Source organism: Ooceraea biroi, chromosome 7 (genome assembly GCF_003672135.1).
Source record: "Ooceraea biroi isolate clonal line C1 chromosome 7, Obir_v5.4, whole genome shotgun sequence".
Taxonomy (NCBI): domain Eukaryota; kingdom Metazoa; phylum Arthropoda; class Insecta; order Hymenoptera; family Formicidae; genus Ooceraea; species Ooceraea biroi.
The window spans coordinates 5,504,519-5,520,448 of NC_039512.1; the positions used below are offsets into that span (position 1 = coordinate 5,504,519).

Sequence of the window (15,930 nt, forward strand, 5' to 3'; positions counted from 1 at the left end):
TTTATAAAAAGTAATTTTTTCATACTTGAGTAAAATAATTCCATTGATAATTTTAATATGAATTATATTTTATTTTCATTACATATTATTATTACATGTTCACAGTTGGGTATTTACGTCGTCTACTATCTCGATTATACTATCGGTGGGGCGTGGTGGATAATTGTCCTATATCTAGTGCAAGTCGGTGCAGTTTTCGCTGTCCGCGGACGCCCTCACACTGGCGACGCGGTCGTCACCGAACTGTTCCCACCGACTGGACGATGCCTCAGGTATTGGGCCGGACCTCTGTTATCCTTCACCTGGAACGTCGTTCTCCCTGTCACTTTAATGGTAAATTAATCATTGTTAGACATTGGCACGACGGAGTCGTGATCTTTGTGCTTACGCACAGCACGCGTCATCGTTATTGTATGCCGCAGGTTCTCAGTATCACAATATTCAAGAGCAGTGGCTTCCGGGAACTGTACTCTTATCGCCGTACGAACCGAGATTACTGGGTAGTGTGGGCAAGGCAACTCGGCGCGTCAATTCAGTTGATACCGATATTAATGATACCGGCAGTGGCTATCATACAGACGTGCCGATATTTGAACAGCGGACCATCCGATATCTTCGATGTAAGTGTTCTTGTTGCTCTTTCTTACCGTTACATTGGCACAATCCTGCCCTGCACAGCAATCTGTACGGCATTAACATACCCCACAACTCACTAACAAGTCTTTCATATACTGTCTTTTTGTTCTTGCTGGCAAATAGAATCAGCAAGTGGAAGTAACGGTAAATCACTGCGAACAGTGTAACGGCGTAAGTTCTCATTAATCTCTCTTTTGGGTTAATGTTACATGTGCATACGGTGATACCTGTCTTAAAACCAACACCGCATATCCCTTCGCTAGAAAAGTAACATTACGTTGAGATGAAGCTGCAAGAATATTTATACATTAATGCAACGATATCCATTCTCAACAGAAGCAAACGAAATTATCGTTCCCTTCTTTCGCAGAGAATTCAGTTACTTTATCGACCACCGTTGGAGCCGGAAGATCCTCGCGACGCGCAGACTCAAATCGGAAACGACACCGATGCAAGTTTGCACGGAAATGGGATCCTACCAGCCGCGACTACCGAGATACCCTTCGAGGATCCGCCGCCGAAGTATACACCGCCACCGAGCTACACCACGGCAACCGGCGCAAGAATCGCAAAGATGCTACGACAGAGTTTTCGGCGTAGCGTGCGGAGAATCGCGAATGTGCTCGGCGAAGGCAGCGCGCCCCGACAGAGACCGGCGTTGCAGCCACCGCCGCCGGATTACGCGACCGTGTTGGTGGAGATGAACCAAACCAGCGTCGCGCCAGCGTCGCGCGACCACCAGATCGCGGTCCATGCGGAGCCGCGACCGGACGTGACGAATACCGGGACCAGTCGACGAGCTGTATCGGCTGATCGCCGGCACCGGCCGAACACCATCGATCGCACCAGCAGGATCGGCGTGGCCGACAGATCACGTGCGATCGAGCGTACCCACTCGACGTTCGAACGCGGCCGCCGGCCGTATTTGAACGGAGCGGCCACGCTGTCCGGCTCAAATCTGACAGCTGCCGACGTAGCGAATCTATTGCGCAGTAGTATACGTCGAGGTACTGCGAGAACGCAACAGTCTTTGCGTAGGAGCTTCTGTCATGAGACTGCACCGACGACGGCGGCGTCCGTCGAGAATCTAGTCGAGGCCGCCGCGCCAATCGGCGAAGACTCTCTGATCTTATCGAAGGACGCATCTCTAGTCTCCGATGAGCAGCAGATCGACGAGCAGATCTGCTGCCACGGCGACGACGATGATAACGATAACAACGATCGCAGCAATGAGAAAAAGACTGCGGGTGAAATGGAGAGTTCCGTTCCTGTGATATAGATAGTGGGAGCGACGCTCCCGTCTGTCCGTCCGTTCGTTACCGTTGATCGTTGCGTGAACATTTTCTTTTCAAACATTTCCATTTGACTCCGATTGGCCAATGCATGTTTTGTATATTATTATGCTTATATAATTTTATATAAGCCTATAATACTAATCTTGTCATCAGGTGTTTACATCATCGGTAAAATTACAAATCTATCTATGATGTAAATTTCGTGAATCAGCGTCAACAGCGATAAACCATCGACACGATCAACGGCCGGACAGACTGCAGTGTCTGGACCCCCCTCGAAATCACGATGATGACGTGTTCTCCTGCCGTGCCTGAGCAATCGCGTGCGCTTATTACTCCGAGTACTTTTGTGTTCTTGCGTTATTTATTTCTCGATATATATTATGTATATCTTTGTTATATGTTTAGGGAAAACGAAGTTTTGCATAATGTATATAGTCCCACGATACGCTTCTTGAATACGCCTCCTCCAATCGCAGTTTCTGGTGATAAAACGCGAAACGTGTATCAGGCTTCCGCATGACGACAACAATCTGTCCTAAGTGATATTTTATCACGTGCGCAATTAGCTGATCTTTTATACTATTATATTGTGATCACATATCTAATATTAAAATTAAGTATAATTCGATTTTAACGACGAATGCAATTTTCATTTAAACTAAACAAGTAAAATTTAGGCATTGGGCCGAATTTTATTTGTTCAGTTGTCAAATAACTGTGTGCACAAATTATGTCCAAAATAATTACAAAAATTATTACCATTATTAATAAAGCAATATTCAGTAATTAGAAGATTTACAATATTGGTCTCCCTCTCTCTGCACTTACTCGTTCCTCGAAAACTGTACATAAACAAAGCAACGAAAAGAATGAATTAAACAATCGGATAATCGAGAGGCGCATATATCGTGACATATATAGCTTCCATTTTTCGCTTGGGAGCTTGAGCTTAATTCTCTAAGTGTGTAGCTGTAATGTGCTTGAAATCGGTTCCTTCTCGCACGAGAGTTACAACATTTTTATCCGAGAGAAAGGACACGTGCGATATCTGTATGTAATATACCTGTATATCTATCGTGATTAGTCGATCCTGTAAATATGTGTAGCATTTTAACAGTTTCGAATTATGCTAAGTATTATATCTCGTTCGTTAATACATAAAACTTATTTCACTATAATACGAGTGTGTATAGTCCGTCCAGTGTATCGATGTCTCTGTTTTTGTTAATAAATACAACGATTGCTGCATAAACACTCCGTAATGACCACAATGAATTAGATCGATTCGTATGTCTTCTTCACTTAATTGATTGGAAGCAAGCATATCGAGCATATTCTGTCGGAACAAGTAGACAAAGAAGAAGCGCATTGCACCCTACCCATGTAAACATAGTCTTGCGTATTAGAGTATTAATATCTAGATAATATCCTTCGTAAAATAAGTGTAACTGACATACCTGATATTATGGACCATAATAAAGACCATTTTTATGTTTTTGTAAGCGTCCTATCATTGTAGAATAAGTTAACTGTTTTTTCAAAATCCAAAACTAATATATCAGAAACTATGTATATAAATAATAATAATAATAATAATAATATATAAAGAAAAATAAAGAAAGAAAGCTTATGGTAACATTGTTAATTTGCTTCACTTTGAAGAATCGGATATCTCCAATTTTCTAGAAAACAATGAATGAAATCGGAATGTGTATATATATATAATAGCGCGCGCTACATACTAGTAAAATTAAACATTTAAAGATTCATTCTCTTGTTGTGTACGGAGACGCGCGCGCAAAACAATTTGCATTTTACTCGATTATCAATTTATCATGCACGATGTTTGTTTCAGTTCGCTTTTTCACCGCTGAAACATATCGTCGCTAACAGCCAGAGAATTATCTTCGTAAGATACTTAATCCGCTTTGGGTATACAATTGTCATGTCACGTATCCTCTCGTGATGTCTCGTCCTCTAATAGAATTTTTGGAAGTATGATCTAAACGAGTGTCATGTATCATCAAATCAGGACTATCATCGAGATTCCTGCACTCCATAAATACACGTGTATTATTTAAGTACATCGATTCTTGCCTTTCGCGAGAGTATATGTGCTGTTTTGTTGTGAGACAACTACTTTCGTGACTTTCTGGGACCAAGATGCCAGAACGACTAGAGATTGGTACGTAAATTTGTTATTATTACAGTTATTCTTATTGTTAGAACAGGCTCCATTCGTAGATTTTTATATTCACGTTATTTGTATTTACACAGTACGACATAACCTAATAAGAAAGTCAAAATAATAGAAACATAGAGCTCAATAATAATTTTATCTGATGATTATACTGTCTGAGAGTCCGGCAATGATTTTAAATGATGATTTAACTATTCAGGTGTCATACCAAATAATCTGAGACATGAAGAAACTATAGTCCAAATAGCAGAAGCCCTGGATAATTTGGGCGACGCTGTCTCTTACATATTTGATTGTATCGACAAGAGACTTTCGGAGAATATGCAGAGGTAAAAACAAATCCATCAGATTTTTGGCTCTTAATACGATTAACGTATTTATCATATTAAAAAAAACAATTTGTGGGTTGATAAGAGACATTTAATTAACTAAATAAATTTATTATCTAAATAAATTAACTAAATAAAGTTTTGCAGATTAACTAGCATCAAAGAACGAGCTAGAAAGCTGGAGAATAAGTTGCACTATCTACAAACTAATTTAAATTTGAAAGCAGTGAAAATGTATTCTGCCGCTAAATATCCAGCGAGTCACACTTATAAGGAGTACCAGATGACTATACCTTTGCAGCCTGAACGTGCGGCTACTATACCAAGCATCTACAAATGTTCCGTGCCTATAAAAGATATTCCCGAAGCATACCTATCCTCTAACTGCAAGACGGAAGATGGACAGTATGCGGCAAATATCAATCTCCAAGAGAAGCTACAGTTTTATCACGTACGATCAAAGGCTAGCAAAAAAGAGAACTCGGAGGACGATGAGCAACCATACCCGCCACAATTATCTTCAGTTAGTGCCCTCCTACTGTTCGATAGCATGGACAGCCCTTATGAAAAAGCATCCATGAGATCATCGCGCCAATCTACTGACAAGCAGCAAATTGAAGACGCGCCGGATTCGATTGTGCAACCGTGGCTTTCGTCAGAAATGGATGCGGCTTCCAGCTATCTGTACACGCCAACGCTCGGAGAGGTATGGATTTTTATATAATGTATTAATCTGACATAACTCGCACATTAATTACAAGTATGCATTTTTATATTACGTATGTTTACCAACACAGCTTCGAGACAATATAAAATATTTTTTTATATTGCAGGTGCCTCAGATAAACGTACCGCTAACGCTCCCAGATCTACCGGGCATTGTGGACGACGAGAAATTCGTGCTCGATCTTAATTCTCAAAGCCCGATCGCGCCATCGTCCGCGGTGACGACGCCTACCGTTCGTCTGGATTTACCGACGCCGATCAGTGAGGAAAAGGAGTCTCAGTTGAAAATTGCGGATAACGCACCTCATTTGCCGATTTTGACTGAAACCGTGCCTACCGTGGCGACCGTGGTATCGTCACGAGAACCTGCGCCACCGCCGCCTCCACCTCCCGGAGCAATGAATAGTGCTACAAGCAACGAGAAAACTAATTATCAGCAAGTTATGGCGTCTCCGCCGCCGCCACCGCCGCCACCGCCTCCGCCACCACCACCACCCGCAACAGCTGCGGAAGCAGTTGTACCCGCGTCGGATGATGGTTCGGAGAAGAAAGAGAAGACGAGCCGTCCACCCGCGAAAACCGTAACCGACGATCGTTCGAACTTGATGGCAGCGATCCGAGACGCAGGCGGGATAGGCAGAGCAAAGTTGAGGCCTACTGTGCCGGACGAGAAGAAAGGCGATCGATGGTCTTCAGCCTCGGTCGGGGGAGATTTAATGGCGGATCTGCACGCGAAACTCGCTCTGAGACGCAAGGGTATCGCTGGCTCCACGGTTGGAGCTTTGGAGAGAATGTCGAGCCTGATACCGCCACCGCCGAAGCCGAACGAAGCATCCGCGTCAGACAGAAATTCCGCGGCCAGCGAATACGACTCTCAGCCCGATACGGATGACTGGGAAGAGTGATAAGAGTCGTTGCGGCGATCACTTGAACGGCATACCGTCGAGGAATCATGACAAGTAGCTTAAACTATCAGCATTCTCGTGTGAAGACTCAGGGGAATTTTTATTACACTAAGTTCAACGAGGGAGATAGAGGGATGAGAGAATGCCAATGCGGATCTGGAAATGTTATTTCTTACACGAGAGATATAAGGGCCGATTTTAAATTCCATTCCACGATTTCGTAATTACACTTTTGTTCGCGTAGACGAGTAGTGTGTACGTACATACGTAACCTTATATACGTAGGTTTGGATACATGACTTTTGTAATATTCATGAAGTGTGAGTGAAGCAACGCTATATTTGATGGCTACGTTGATAAAATTTCTTAGAAATAATAGAATATTTGTTAATTCTAAAGACAATTAGCAGAATAGAAAATTTTATTTTTTGCATTAATACATTTCCCTAGAACATCTGTTTAATTATATATATATATATGTATATAAACCAGTTTTATTTAATACATAAATCTATATTGTATAATCTTCCTTATATAGTTTTGTACAGAAAGTATGTTACAGAATTCTTAGATTACTCGATAAATCCTGGTTGTACATTTCGAAATATGCGACAATGTACAATATGTAAATGTAATTATAAATGTATATATACTGTTACATATATAAAATTTTATATTTAAACTGTACAATACGCAATAAGATTAAAACATAAAAATTTTCACATAATTATTGAACAGTCTTTCAATACGTGTCTTACGAATTATTACCCTCACAGATTGTGATCCGATATGTTTCATAAATTTGATTATATTCTTAAAATTTCTTAAAAATTAATACAAAGTGAATCCTATTTGTAAAGATATTCCCTGATATCATACTTTCGTTCGTTTGCAGTCAAATCTATCATTGGCAAAATTGCAAGAACTTGCCTTTGTACATAATCCTGTTTTCATATACAATGAAGCTATCTTATTACACACTTTCAATAGAGTTCTAATATCTTGTTACTACATAATTAGTCCGAGATTCATTCTCGACATAGCTGCGAGGCAAGAATAAATTTGAGTAGTTTACTTTGTCGCAATAATAATTGGCTAAGCACATGTCGAGTATGAATCGCAGTACGAGAGAAGTAACGGACATTAATAGACATTTTACAAAAATAGCTAGGGATAATTACACGACGTGAAACTTAAAACTATAGACCTGGTGCGATCCAGTTTAAAAACTTCATGCAGACTTCGAAGCCCATGAAACAAGCTGCATTTGCTGGAAAAGCTCGGAGCATTACGGGCACGACACCTTTGTAAAGCGCCAGTGGTCCTTCGTTTTTCATTAATGTAACAAATACTTCGCGTATTCCGCTTTTATACGTGCCTTCTGGTGCTATGTGACATACAATAAATGGAAAAGTTAATATCATATAAATAATATCGCACGATTGCGTGTTAATTAATATACCTATAAGCACAATTAAAATCTTGGAAAAAGGAAGTGAGGAAAACAGTATCTTTGTTATATAAAAGTATATCTACCAGTTTGTAGGCGGCTTTTCAAGATATCAGGTGGCATCCCGACCAACCAGTTGGCAATACCCGCACAACCGCCAGCTGTTATAGTAGCTAGTAGACTGAGTTTGCCTCCCTCAGGAGTGAATAGTTCTTTTAAATATTCATACGTCATAAAGTACATTCCACTGGCCGGAATATCTGAAAGTATTAGAAGGACGGTGAATTAGTAATCGCGTTTTCTATAAGTGTTCTTACATAGGCCCAAGATGGCACATAAACATTATGTATGTAATTAATAATAGCGAGTAGAGCGTGTGGGCTGGCAGATAGAAGGCATCCTGTTTGATAGGAAGCACCAAGGCATATAGATAACAGTTAACAAAATCCAGTTTCCTTCGGGCCAGCGTGCTGTTACTGGTAGCAAGTATCGTGCTCTGTTTCGAAATCGTAGTTTGGAAAGTGAAACATCATGACATTCGTTCTTTTATTCTTTGTCGTCCTGTTTTTGGTACATATCTCAATTGTTAAGCAAACATATTTTCTAGTTTATTATGTCATCATGTAACATATGATATGCGTAAATTATTATTATTACTATAGCTGAATTAAATATTATGACATAAATGAGAAAACTGCGAGATAAATTCTGAAATAATAAATTCGATTAATTCAAATTACACTACATTCAGGAACAGTGTACAGGACAAATTATTGATATCGGCGGTGTATGGGAGATAAAATGCCCGCAAGGATGTACCTGCGAGATTCAAAAGTTCTCTGATCTACCCTTACATCAATGGGCTGACACGAATCGAGATAAAAATCAGGTATGAACAAATCAAATTGATATTACAATCACTAAATACGTTCCTTTTCAAGCTTTTTTTTTTCTTAACAGAATATATTTCCCGATGTTGATTTCGATATGGACAATGACCATCCCATGGCTCATGAATTACTGAAAATTGCAACATGTGTGATTGTTGAAAATTCTGAAGAACTCTTGGCCAAACTTCCTTCGGATATACAGGTCATGCATAAAGAGAATATGTAATGTTATTTCATATTATCTTTATATTAATTTTACTTTGCCATTGCAGGTTCTCACTTTACTTGAATCAGGTGGTGGAGGCACTAACATCCTTCTGCGGGCTACTACCTTCCAACACTTCGCCGATTTAATATCGCTAGATATTCAAGGGATAGATTACAGCGATCCTTCCATAAAAGATATGAACAATCACGGAGAGAAGGGCGGTATCGTTCTCTCTTCCGATGCTTTGTACCCCCTGGGACCTACTTTACTATATTTAAATCTGGAACGCGTTAAATTATCAAACCTGAATTTACCGAACAAAAACAAAGCGAATTTAGTGATCAAGCCAATGAATGCCCAAAAACCTGAAACGGTTGATGACGATCAAGCGCACGTGAACGATATCAGTCAGCATAAAGGGCACAGGCTCATCTTCCTGAGCCAGCAGAACAGTGATGACAAGGAGATATTGCCATACGATCTTTATAAACAAGAATTAGAAGGCTACAGAGAGAATATTGAACTGTTTGCCGCGCTCGGTGTGCTGACGCATTTGAGGGTGTACAATTGTGCACTAAAAGATATCTCTTGGCACATGTTCGACGGTCTTAACAGCCTTCTTTATCTCTCACTGGAAAAAAATAGCTTGAAATTCATTCCCGAATTTTGCTTCTACGGAACACCGAATTTGAGATTGTTGTCACTAGCGAGCAACGAGTTACTGACACTGAAGAGCGTGGACCTGGCAGGACTGCTTATGCTCGAGCATCTGGACTTGAGACAAAATAATCTGACGTTTCTATCGGAATTGTCGTTTCCACCTTTCCCGGCGCTCATAAGCGCCGATTTCACAGACAATCCTCTGGATTCTATCTTTCCCAGGTAATGATTTTAATGTTACACATTTACACAATTAAATGAATTAAAAGTATATTAAATATTTATGATATATTTTAGTACTTTCGAGATTATGAATACGACGATCAGGTTGTATCTCGGTGGTATGTCAGCAAGACTGAAATTGCAGAAGAACTCATTGCTGGGCCTGCGTCAAATCGAGATATTGCATCTGTACAATTTAGAGATACCGATACTGGAACGTTTCATCTTGCAAGGAATGCCGGCGCTGACGCACCTCAAGATGCGAGGAAACGTCACAAATATCGATTTCGATGCGTTTGTTGACCTTGCCAATTTGGTGGATCTGGATTTAAGTCGTTGCCACATTCAGAAAATTTCGATGGACGCCTTCTACGGTTTGGAAAGAGTTAGAAGAATCGACTTGTCGGATAACGACCTTGAATCCATACCACCTGGTTTATTTAGTGTTCAACAACAGAAGGAATTGAGAGAAATTATACTTACGAAGAATAAATTAATGACACTACCATCGGACTTCTTTAAGAATCTCAGATTGCCGGACAAACAAACGCAGATACAAAATATAAGATTAGATAACAATCCTTGGGAATGCACATGCATCATGAACAGTTGGAATCCTCAACTGGTAACAAATATTTTATGTTACTGTTGATTTAATAACAAAATTAATATTTTTATAAAATTAATTTTATGTAGTGAAAAAATTATATTTATAGAGTTATTGGTATTTGATGCTACTTTGTTAATATACTCATTATGCATAAATCATTAATAATTCTGTATCATGCAGGTAAACAGAACTAAGGAAACAGCCCCGCGATGCTCGACGCCGAAACGACTACAGAACTGGGGAGTCTTTCATGCACTGCGCAAAGGAGGTTTGCAATGCAGAAACCCAAGAAAACGATACCTTCAAAAGTTTCTGAAGACAAGAAGCTCTGAAGAAGATAATAATATCAGTTAGCCAATTTCTCTTTTCAAATTATATGTATATGTTGGTAAATGCTGGATTGAGAAATATATTACAATTTTTATAATAATTTCTAAAAATGTTTATATAGCCCTTTGTTTTAGAGAAACGTAAATATCAATCACGCATGTGATAAAAGTGTGCAAAAGTTATTGTTTGAGTTTTATTATTAAATTTCTATTCAACTATATTTATACATTTAACATAAAATTTTTAAAAATATAGTAATAATAATATAATGAAACATATTATTTGATAAATGACAATAATAAAATAAAATAAAATAGAACTTGGAAATCAAGTAAGATCGCAAGATAATAGTCTTACCTCTTAACAACGTAGCACAGGTGCCTTTATAGATACTTCTGATACCCCCTTCTCGATACAATTGCTTCGCACAGTCCACTGGTCCGTTATACTTAGGTTTAGTGTCTCCATGTTGTATTTGTAACAAACACTTGATGCGCTCGCCGGGTGCCATTATCACAGTTGTAAATATACCGCTGAAAGCTCCAGCATAGAACAATTGCAATGTCGTGAGTTTTTCATCTGGGACACTTTGTTGCAGCTTCTTTCCGATACTGTATCCAAAAAAACTTATCGCAAATATTGGAGCAACGCCGCATAAAGGTGCGCCCATACCTGAACGAGAAATCCAAGTTCCAATTATTGCATTTCACCGAAATATAAAATTTTCCAAGTTATAAATATTAATTTGTAAGAAAATCTTTGTTATTAAAAAAACTATGTAAAATGTTGTGCAATTAGCAGACATTTTTGTGCTTTACAAGTATGACTAACATTGAATATACATTATATTTATGAAAAACACAGGTACCTTTGTATAAGCCACGTACTCCTTCCTTGGTGACTGTTTTCTTGGCACAGTCCCACGTGCCCGAATACAGAGGCAGCTGATTAGGACCTGGCACTGGCATCGTCTGGAGCCTTACCTATGTAGTAGTAATTTCGTTTATACAAAAAGAACATGATCCTCTAATGTTACAATATGCGAAAGGCATAAATAGAAAAATGAATGGTGAGTGTATGTGAATTCACGTTCAGTTTAACTTGATAAACCGTCCAATATCGGGATGTAACCTCACCTTTATAGTATCCAGAGGATGCCCAGCGATCACGGTGCATACTCCACCGAATCCTCCGCTGAGGAAATATTTAATAGGGCTCACGCTATCCGACATGACTGCAACTGCCTCGTTTTACACTGTCGAAGGAACGACTGGGAACGACAGTACTAAATCTCGTTCGGCGAGAGAGAGGGGTCAAAGTACACGGACAATTGGCTTGGGGGATAATAAATTCCATTAATCACGCTCGCGATTTTATCACGGTACTTTGTGCCAGGGCTTACATTTTATCATGCATCCGTGTGTCCACATTGCGACATTTAAATCGAAGATACATGAAAGAAAAATCATCGCGAAAATCACGTCGAGAACATAGAAATAGTTGTCTGTTTTTTTTATCTACTCGCGCGTACGTTGCACTTTCTGTATTTAAAACGAGATAAGTGTATGTTCGAACCATAGACATAGTAAGAATGGACCGAGTGTGTTCTCAACTTGGCAGTGAATCACAGGTAGAAAAAGAGAGAAAGCAGGCGAAGGATTGCTCTCTCTCTCTCTCTCTCTCTCTCTCTCTAAGGAAAGAAGAGTGGGGGTAAGAGCGGAGAGTGGGGAAGACGCGAACAGAGAGAGAAAGAGATCCTCCACCTACTTTCCGTCCTTTTCTAGCTGTGCTTCACGTTTTGCGCTTCACGCTCGGTCTATTCTTACTATGTCTATGGTTCGAACATTGGTAGAATTGAGGTTTATCAATTAAGGGACTCTATCTAAAATACATCTTTGTTAGTGTAATGGTGTGGCACACGAAAAAACTTAAGCAGTAAGACTTAAAACTTAAGAGATGCGACCAATTACAAGTTTTAAGTTTCAAAATGGCTGCTTACATTCTCGAAGTGATTGGTTTTCGTGTGCCACGGCCTTAACACTACGCTACTGCTCTGCGTTACGTGAAATGCTCCGCGCCCCGTGGCGCTACGCCACTGCCGCCAACGTGACGTCACACTCCCACCACGACCACCGAATGGGGGTATATAAGCCGCGCCGCGCGGAGCATCCAGTCTTTCCTAGTCGGGCGCTCCCCGACTTCAGTTTGCCCGGTCCGTCGTACGGCCGACGGACCGTACTACGTTAACGTCCGACGTAAGCGCTTACGTCGCGTTCTCTGCCATCAGCCCAACCTAAATATGCATACGGATTACGGTTCGTGTCGATCACGTGTCGGTTGATTTGGTAAAACTGAAGGAGACGGGTCCTCCTCACTGATTTCCTTCTAACTTTGTAGAAATGTATATTTTGGTCCTAAAAAAAGATTGCGAGAAGGAAAATCGTCGCTCTCAAGTAGAACCAAAGTTACAGCTTACTGAAAAATGACAGTTTCGAGGTTAGGAAATCTGTCATACCGGCGGTGTACAGGGACAGCGCAAAGTGACCGGGCATGCGTATATTCTCTGCTTTAATGATTAGAACAAAAGCTGTTTTTTATTCATTCTTTTTTATTACACTTCTGAAGTCACTTGGAAAAGATTCATTATATCCTTTATTTTATTTTCATTGTCAATAACCACAATTTTTAAAGAGATGTTGAATCTCAAGTTTAATCCAATAAACAAATCTTAAAATTAAAAATATTCTTTTGCAGTTTTTACTTTCGATTAAAGTAGAGAATAATTTCTATTTAACTGTGATTTTGATTTTGGTTAAAGCAGAGAAAACTGTGTATTTAACTATTTGTGCTTTTGGTTATTTACTTTAACGATTCGATTTATATTAACAATTCACTGCTTTAAACAATTTTATGTAATATACATGCATAACAACGCGCATGCTCGGTCAGTGTGCACTACGCTCGTAGACCGCCGGTATGACAGATTTCCTAACCTCGAAACTGTCATTTTTCAGTAAGCTGTAACTTTGGTCTACTTGAGAGCGACGATTTTCCTTCTCGCAATCTTTTTTTAGGACCAAAATATACATTTCTACAAAGTTAGAAGGAAATCGGTGAGGAGGACCCGTCTCCTTCGGTTTACCGTTGATTTTATTCTTTCCTTATAATTACTGCACAAGTAGCACCTCCAACCCATTTTTCATAAATGTCTTCAAAAAGAAGAATCCGTATGCTTATTTAGATTAGGGCCAGCGCACGTACATTGCCGTAGCACTTTATGCGACGCGTAAGCCATCGTGTGTTGCCTGCGCGGCCGACACGTACAGGGTGGGGAAAAATTATTGGTCAAGCTTTCACCAGTCGATTCTACTGGTCGAGATCGCCAACATTGCATTATAAACATGGTGCCGCAAAATTAACTTTCAAGGTCATTTTCAATGTCAAATTTTTTTATTGGCTTAGTTGATTCTACTCGTCGAGCTGAACAAAAGTCTCAAAGGGACCATATGCCGGAAATCAATATTTCATAGAGAAATCTTCGTTTGAAGTTTTTAGAAGCCAAAAAATTTCGTAAAATTAATTGTGATGAATGTAAAATCTGCTTAATCTACTCTTAACGCTACCCAGGAACAACGAAGTGGGCATAGTAGATTTTTGTTCCCTTCGGGGTATCTTGGTACCCAGTAACATTTCAACGGCTGTTGGTTCCTTAAAGCAACGGTCATTTGCCTCGGAGAGGAATAATATATCGCTCCATAAGACATTCGTTACTTGTGTTTAAGAAGCTTTCCATCCATATCCAGATCTTTTTCGTGATTATTAGAAGACCGCCGCTGATCTTGAATCAATTTTCAGTGTAAAATTAAAAAAAAATTGTTTTCATTTTTTACCAAATTTTTTCTAAGAATAACGTTGCTGTAGCATGCCTCGACGTGGTGGCCGTGGTGGTCGTGATCGAGCGCTTCGGGATGGGCGTGACCAACGTCTAATGCTTCGAGCAATTGATCGTGCTCATGGTAATTACACACGAGCACGAGCTCTTTATGCTAGTTGGTTGCGACGCCAAGCTAATGGCAGACCATTACGTCCAGGATCCGTGCCTGATTGTCGAGAATTTCAACGACTCGATGAACGATTACATGATCAGGAGCAAATGAATTTTGCAGGTGCTGGCCACCGTAGGGCAGGTCGTCCTCGTGTGTCTTGGAGAATTGAGGAACGTGTGATTGCTCTAGCTCGAACTTATCCTGTCATGGGATCACGACGCATAGGCGCGCGAGTAGGGGTTAATCATAAAACAGTCTTGCGCATTCTCCGTGAGGAAGGCCTATGACCCTACCAAAGTGCAGGTAGTGCATGAGTTACGACCTGGTGATCGCACAGCTCGTCTTCGTTTTTGTCGGTGGATGCTTCTCAAGATCCGAAGATATCGGCACTTTCTGAAAAATATAGTGTTCACTGATGAATCCAGTTTTTCCAGCACTTCCATTTTGAACCGGCAAAATGTTCGCATCTGGCGCAGACGCAATCCACACGCAATGGTCCAAAGAGTTCAGCAGGGCCGTTTTTCAGTCAATGTTTGGGCAGGGATACTCGGGAATGATTATATTGCTCCTGTGTTTCTTTCAAACCGATTGTCAAGCGTTGAGTATTTGCGGTTTCTACGTCATACTCTCCTGAATCGACTGCGACGTATGGTTCCGAGGAATGCCCGTAATCGAATTTTTTTTATGCATGACGGTGCTTCACCGCATTTCGGCAGGCAAGTCCGCGCTTTTTTACAACGAGTTTTTGGAACTCGATGGATTGGTCGTAATCCTGCGCCACACTTATGGCCCGTCCATTCACCTGACCTGAACCCTCTGGACTTTTATTTCTGGGGAGCTCTGAAAGCCATTGTTTATGGGTCAAGCAGGGCTTTAAGGACAGTTCAGGATTTACGAGATCGCATTGAAGAGGCGGTTGCTACTTTAGCACGAAATCGAGCTGTGCTCCGTAGAGTGCGAGATAATTTGGTGGAGAGACTCCAAGCTTGCATTGATAACGGAGGTGGTCACATTGCAGCTGGCAGACAAGCACAACTGCTCAGAGCTATTGGGGCCGATGGGTCAGTTCTGTTTGTTCGTAGGTAGCGTCGACGACGATAAAGTGAGAGGCAAGGGGAACTCACTGTAATCAAGTCACCCCGAGGTGAGAGGCGAGGGGAACTCACTGTAATCAAGTCACCCTGAGATGAGAGGTGAGGGGAACTCACTGTAATCAAGTCACCCCGAAGGGAACAGAAATCTACCACGTCCACGTCGTTGTTCCTGGGTAGCGCTAAGAGTAGATTAAGCAGATTTTTGACCTTGAAAACGAATTTTTCAAGGTCATTTTTGGGGGGTGATTTTCGCTAATCATGATCAGGATATTCAAAACATGATTTTAAGAACTTTATAAGCATCAGATTTATTTTCTGACTTCATA

General features: G+C 40.5%; 4 protein-coding genes across 5 annotated transcripts in view; 3 read left to right on the forward strand and 1 right to left on the reverse strand.

Moving 5' to 3' along the window:
- The window catches only part of LOC105282020, a 51,678-nt gene extending 48,247 nt beyond the window's left edge, over nucleotides 1-3,431 (forward strand). The window contains exons 11-14 of the mRNA XM_026970957.1: nucleotides 106-333; nucleotides 423-620; nucleotides 760-807; nucleotides 1,007-3,431. Of these exons, the coding sequence (XP_026826758.1) occupies nucleotides 106-333; nucleotides 423-620; nucleotides 760-807; nucleotides 1,007-1,915 (1,383 nt within the window). The 3' untranslated portion in view covers nucleotides 1,916-3,431. The remainder of the gene's footprint in view (nucleotides 1-105; nucleotides 334-422; nucleotides 621-759; nucleotides 808-1,006) is intronic.
- A 368-nt stretch (nucleotides 3,432-3,799) lies between these two features.
- On the forward strand, nucleotides 3,800-6,503 carry LOC105282024 (WASH complex subunit 1). Of its 2 annotated transcripts, XM_026970954.1 has the most exons (4): nucleotides 3,800-4,119; nucleotides 4,334-4,463; nucleotides 4,611-5,169; nucleotides 5,297-6,503. In XM_026970954.1, exons 1-4 carry the CDS (start codon nucleotides 4,098-4,100, stop codon nucleotides 6,092-6,094), a joined length of 1,509 nt encoding a protein of 502 aa, XP_026826755.1. In that variant the 5' UTR covers nucleotides 3,800-4,097; the 3' UTR covers nucleotides 6,095-6,503. The 2 variants fall into 2 exon arrangements, with proteins under 2 accessions (XP_026826755.1, XP_026826756.1); XM_026970955.1 differs by lacking the exon at nucleotides 3,800-4,119 and having other exon boundaries at nucleotides 4,603-5,169.
- Nucleotides 6,504-6,575: 72 nt separating this feature from the next.
- Nucleotides 6,576-12,123, reverse strand: LOC105282026 (congested-like trachea protein). Its single transcript, XM_011343679.3, has 5 exons — nucleotides 11,601-12,123; nucleotides 11,333-11,447; nucleotides 10,822-11,136; nucleotides 7,631-7,804; nucleotides 6,576-7,481 (listed from the first exon to the last, which is right to left on the reverse strand). The coding sequence occupies exons 1-5, from the start codon at nucleotides 11,694-11,696 to the stop codon at nucleotides 7,294-7,296; spliced, it is 888 nt and encodes a 295-aa protein (XP_011341981.1). The 5' UTR covers nucleotides 11,697-12,123; the 3' UTR covers nucleotides 6,576-7,293.
- Nucleotides 7,811-10,815, forward strand: LOC105282025 (carboxypeptidase N subunit 2). Its single transcript, XM_011343678.2, has 6 exons — nucleotides 7,811-8,114; nucleotides 8,296-8,433; nucleotides 8,505-8,636; nucleotides 8,707-9,524; nucleotides 9,600-10,149; nucleotides 10,315-10,815. The coding sequence occupies exons 1-6, from the start codon at nucleotides 8,076-8,078 to the stop codon at nucleotides 10,486-10,488; spliced, it is 1,851 nt and encodes a 616-aa protein (XP_011341980.1). The 5' UTR covers nucleotides 7,811-8,075; the 3' UTR covers nucleotides 10,489-10,815.
- Nucleotides 12,124-15,930: the final 3,807 nt, after the last annotated feature.

Coding starts and splice junctions, on each gene's coding strand:
- LOC105282026 (XM_011343679.3), bottom strand. CDS start 11,696: ATGTCGGATAGCGTGAGCCCTATTAAATATTTCCTCAGCGGAGGATTC. Junction 11,137..11,332: donor AGTACGTGGCTTATACAAAG/GTACCTGTGTTT, acceptor TTTCTCGTTCAG/GTATGGGCGCACCTTTATGC. Junction 7,482..7,630: donor GAAAAGCCGCCTACAAACTG/GTAGATATACTT, acceptor TATGTCACATAG/CACCAGAAGGCACGTATAAA.
- LOC105282025 (XM_011343678.2), top strand. CDS start 8,076: ATGACATTCGTTCTTTTATTCTTTGTCGTCCTGTTTTTG. Junction 8,434..8,504: donor CGAATCGAGATAAAAATCAG/GTATGAACAAAT, acceptor TTTTCTTAACAG/AATATATTTCCCGATGTTGA. Junction 10,150..10,314: donor ACAGTTGGAATCCTCAACTG/GTAACAAATATT, acceptor TGTATCATGCAG/GTAAACAGAACTAAGGAAAC.
- LOC105282024 (XM_026970954.1), top strand. CDS start 4,098: ATGCCAGAACGACTAGAGATTG. Junction 4,464..4,610: donor CTTTCGGAGAATATGCAGAG/GTAAAAACAAAT, acceptor AAAGTTTTGCAG/ATTAACTAGCATCAAAGAAC. Junction 5,170..5,296: donor ACACGCCAACGCTCGGAGAG/GTATGGATTTTT, acceptor TTTATATTGCAG/GTGCCTCAGATAAACGTACC.